Source organism: Triticum aestivum, chromosome 2B, assembly GCF_018294505.1.
Source record: "Triticum aestivum cultivar Chinese Spring chromosome 2B, IWGSC CS RefSeq v2.1, whole genome shotgun sequence".
Lineage (NCBI taxonomy): Eukaryota > Viridiplantae > Streptophyta > Magnoliopsida > Poales > Poaceae > Triticum > Triticum aestivum.
This window is the reverse complement of record NC_057798.1, coordinates 619782717-619787746: the sequence shown is the minus strand read 5'-3', so window position 1 is coordinate 619787746 and position 5030 is coordinate 619782717. Positions and strand designations below refer to the sequence as shown.

The following is a 5030-nucleotide window of genomic DNA, read 5'->3' as shown; positions in this document are numbered from 1 at the left end:
ATGAACTTAATCAATTGGCATATAGCAATTCATGAGTACGCCAATGCAGGATCATCTTCAAGGCTTAGCCTTGCATTTTGGGACCAGGATGATACGTATGACATGGGTGGGGATCACTGCTTCTTGCCTGGTGGCAACGGGAGGCTTGTACATGCCTGGCAGAGAATGTGCCTATTGTTTATGAGAGGACAGTGCACACTATGTGGTATGGAGGGGATGGTGTGCAGGTGGTTGTCAATGGTGGTCAGGTGTATGAAGGGACATGACGTTGTGCACTGTGCCACCTGCGGTTCTGAAAAAGGGGGTATCAAGTTTGTACCTGAGCTGCCACAAAGGAGGCTTGATAGTATGAGAAAATTAGACTTTGGATTGTTAAACAAGGTTGAATTGTTGTTTCCTCATGTTTTTTGAGCACCGACCTTGATACCTTTGGACATCTGACTGAAATCCGAGTTGCTGAGGGGAGTTCTTTCTGTTCTATAGCTATGCATGGCTGGTCGTCCGTTGTTTATGGCATTGGTTGCTGGTGAAGCTGCCCACTACCTTGAAACCACGCCTCCAACTGACGCTGTCACCTCAGTTCTTGAGATACCAAGGGGTAAGACTTCAATTTGGTAATTTCTATCATCAAAATTTACATCGCTGTATCATAATGGAGTATATAAGGTATTCAATACCTCTCACAACTGATTACTAGAACATCTTAGTTCCGCTCACCTCTGCAATTGCACTGAAACATGTTGTACCAATGATTTAATTGCTCAAAAACGGTTTTTGTCTAAAAGATGAACCTTGTGTATTGCAGGTATCTATGAAGCAACAAGGGGTTGAGGTACCAAATCCTCTACAGAGCGTTTGTACTAGATGGAGCACAGAGTCTTTCAGTCTGGGTTCATATCCGCACATTGCAGTTGGAGCATCTGGAGATGACTATGACAGGCACATGCTCTTTCAGTCTAGGTCCATATCCGCATGTAGCTGTTGGAGCATCTGGAGTTGACTATGACATATTAGCCGAAAGTGTTGGAGATGGGTGGTTGTTTTTTGCTGGAGAAGCCACCACAAGGCGTTACCCTGCAACAATGCACGGACCTTTTATTACGGGCGTACAAGAGGCTGCTAACATCAGTATCCATGCCACCGCCCGAGTAACAAAGACCAAAGTGGAAAAAAGCCCATCTACGGACGCTCAAGCTTGTGCTAGCTTACTAGTAGACTTGTTTAGGTTACCAGACCTGGAATTTGGGAGCTTCTCTGTCATTTTTGGGGGAAAAAGGCTTGGATCCGAAATCTCCAGCTATTCTAAATGTGGAAGTGTGGAACTAGGTGGCCCTTAGAAAAAAAGTGCAACTAGAGGGGAAAAAGAGCAGCACTTCTCAAACAAATCGTTGTTTCAGAAGGTACAATCACATTTTAACCAACAGCAGCAGCTCTATATGTGTACATTACTATTGCGGCAGCAGGCTATGGAGGCTGCACTGCCTCTGTGAAACACTTAGTTGGCAGGAAAAAGGTCTTGGTCCCGGGGCTGATGCTGTGATTGCTTCCATTAAGACCGGAACAGCAGTAGAACTAAATCTGGCCCCTCGAAGCTGAGAGTGCGGGTTTCTAAACCCCAACATTTACTAAATCGTGATCCTGACTGCTGATTCTTTTAGGAGACTGGCTGTATATATAAATTGATACAGTTGTCTTTGTTGTTCAATTATACTTGTGCTTGGAGATTCATTTGGATGGGGCCTCTCCTCAGATGTGCTCACAATCTCATGCCGCATACTATATTTCGGGTAGGGCATCCAGATTTGCATGACATCCAATTTATTTGTACCATTGCGGCTTACCCTTGAAGAAGCTTGTGTTTGAGATGTTCATTCGAATGTTCAAGTAGCAGAAGCTGGTTTAGCTCAGGTGCATGAATTTTAGATAATTCAAAAGGAAACATGTCCGCTTTTATTTAGTTGTATTTTTCCTTCTTATATATAAGTTTATGGTTTCGCTAAAGCACATCTAGATGTGTCCTACGTTTGCACATCCAAGTCTTACGTCATTGATTTTACGCGGATATTCATGCGGGTATTTTTTATGTTTGATTGAGTCACTTAGGGCATCTCCAACAGGTTGTATGTTAGTCTTGTTGGTAAAATGTCCATGTCATCAACCAACAAGCTATCATACAACTACTCCAATGGGTTGTATGTAAGATGTCCAATAGATGGTGAGAAAATAAATGTGATTGCTCTCTATTTCACCTTGGAGCTTGTGCAAAGGTTGTTGGTTAATCTACATACAACTTGCTCTCTCTCCACATTTAATACATGCCACATCATCACTATGTCCTAGGTGGCAAATTTACCAACACCTATCTTACAACTATTGGAGATGCCCTTAGATGTACAATAACTAGGGCACATGTAGACAGACCCCTAAGTTTATTTGGCATGTTTGATACTTTGTATACTCAAATGTGTATAACTAGTTGTAGTACCCACTGCCTCCATCATTGACTATAATCTCTGATTACAATTATGCTGTGTACAATATTACTTTTCTCTTCAGAACACTTTCTGTTTTTGGTTAGTTTGTCGGTAGCCTTTTCCATTGCATGAGAACTATTTTTTTCATGTGTTAACATAATACTCCCGCTATTCCATAAGATAAGGCACACAAGTTTATGGTATTAATGAAAGTGTAAGGATTTAGCATGTAAGAATGGGTATTGTTCTACTTATCCTGCAAAATACTTTGGTGCCATGTTTGTTCACTTATTTCTAAGCATTTTATATGTGAAATTTTAGTCAATGTCCTGCATTGGCAACTGTGAAAAGTCAAATGTGCCTTATATTTTGGAATCTGAGGAGTCGCCTGCCATAGCATATAAGGAAAATAACATTGTGTGTAAAAAATGACTCGTTGGCTATATGATCTAAACATTTTGTGCTCTTCCAGGCATCTGACCACATTGCAACTACATATGCTGAGCTCAGAGATGGTACTGCAAATGCAAAGGTGAGCCTGGGCCCTTTCTTGTTTATGGTATGTGTTTATAGTTGTCCTTATGTTTCTATAGTCTGGTGGAGGTACCCTTCCAATTACTGCCAGGAAACTGGAAACAATAATTCGTCTATCTACTGCCCATGCAAAGATGAAACTGAGACACGAGGTATTTTGCTCCATACAGATCCAGTTACCAAAGCAAGTTACCTGCAACAACTATCTAGACAAGCAAAGTGCTTGGGATCTTGCTTAAAAAATTATGCTGCCGCTCTATTTTTTAAATTGCTGCATTCATTATTTTGAAGGATAGCAGACACAGGACATTTTTCCTTGCGAAAATATAATGACAGAACCTGTATCTTGTTGCAGGTTCTGAAAACTGATGTCGAGGCTGCACTGCAAGTTCTGATTTTTGCAATATTCCGCAAGGAATTGACTGGCATGGAAGACCGTGAGCAGAGGGAGACTGAGAAACAACAAGCTGAACAAGATGCAGGTGCAGGTGGTGATAATGTAGATAGGCCTGGAGGAGCAAGTGGTGGCTATGCAGACGGGTATGGAAGGTGAGTTTACAGCTTCATGCAGTATCAAGTGTTCTATTAATTAAGATCTGAATCATCCTTTTTAATATTGAAATGGTCCTCTCTCCATTGGACTTTCCCAGAAAGTAGTCTGTCTCTATTTAACCACACTCTTGAGAATTATTTGGTTAGATAATTTAAGTCCATTCAGCTCCACTGATGTAAGCAAATGAATGTTAAATGAAGATAACTAATGCCACATATTAGGATATTTTTTGTTGACATGCAATCCAATCAGAACATAGAAACAGCTCTACTTTACAGAGCTTTAATTTTCACCGAAGTACTCTACACTTTTTGATAGAGCTTTACTGAATACTCTGGGACAGTTACAGTTATGACCAACCAATGGCTTGACACAACCTGGTATTCCAAAATATTGCACCTTCCACAGATTAACACATTTAGCTAAGTGTGTACATGAAAGACCAGAAATTATTGTTTCCAGCTTGCCTCAAACACTCCATCCTCGTGTGTGTTTTCTGCACTCCTCTTCCCAGATCTGGCAACGACCCAATGGATGTGGATGTAGGCTCAGGCAATGCATCAAATGATCAGGATGTTTCTTCAGAGGTTAGTGCACTGCCTGAAACTTGCAAAATTTGAACCTTTGTGTTTGTTTCTTCTTTGTGGCTGAATTGTTTTGCTTCCCTTGTGATTTTGAAATGTGCAGAATGGAAGCATTTGAGGCAATTCTTGGACAGCATGTGCTGGCAAATCATGTTGATCAAATGTCCATTGATGAAGTTGAGCAAACAGTCAACCAAGTAGAGTTCATCCTGGAGATATGAAAAAGTTCGTTTCAGTTCAGGACTTCGTCAGTGAGTGTAACCAATATACCTTGCTTCTTTAGACTTCACTGAAATTCATTTCCCTGTGTTTACAGAGGATGCAAGATGCAAACAGGACAATGATTCGGGATGGCATTGTTCGCATCATCTAATCACAACATGGATTGACGTTGGACAAGCTGACTGTGGCATGCATTGTCCTGATCTATTCTCAGCTTTGTCTGAGGTCCTGGAGAGGTTTCGCTGAAACTCTGCATCTGTAGCTGAGCGTCTTGTTGGTGTGCTTTGTATCTTGATTTTTATCAGTGAGGTTTAAATTCACAGCACTTCTTTATTCATATAATGTACTGTACTGTCTGACCTAGTGCTATTTAGTCCCTGATTATGTCTGGTTTGTTTGTTAAGTGCATCTAACCCAGGAGAGACATTTAACCAAACAAACCAGACATAATCAGACACATATGACAGTGATTGTCACAAAGACGGTTGGGCCAGAAATAATGTACTGTTTGACTCCGGTTTAGATGCATTTAACCAAACAAACCAGACATAATGTACTGTCTGACTCCATCTCTTGTGACAATGGCTGTCATATATGCCCGGTGCCTGTTCCTTAAGCTTTGTTTGCTTCATGCGCTGGTTTGTTTGGTTCATGCGTTGGGCT

The 5030-nt window shown here is 41.1% G+C and overlaps 1 protein-coding gene across 2 annotated transcripts; it reads left to right on the top strand.

The window, feature by feature from the left end:
* Positions 1–263: 263 nt before the first annotated feature.
* On the top strand, positions 264–4755 carry LOC123046339 (DNA replication licensing factor MCM3). Of its 2 annotated transcripts, XM_044469668.1 has the most exons (8): positions 264–598; positions 806–1787; positions 2947–3006; positions 3068–3160; positions 3364–3557; positions 4076–4148; positions 4249–4370; positions 4462–4755. In XM_044469668.1, exons 2-7 carry the CDS (start codon positions 1734–1736, stop codon positions 4261–4263), a joined length of 489 nt encoding a protein of 162 aa, XP_044325603.1. In that variant the 5' UTR covers positions 264–598; positions 806–1733; the 3' UTR covers positions 4264–4370; positions 4462–4755. The 2 variants fall into 2 exon arrangements, with proteins under 2 accessions (XP_044325603.1, XP_044325604.1); XM_044469669.1 differs by lacking the exon at positions 3068–3160.
* The last annotated feature ends 275 nt before the right edge of the window (positions 4756–5030 follow it).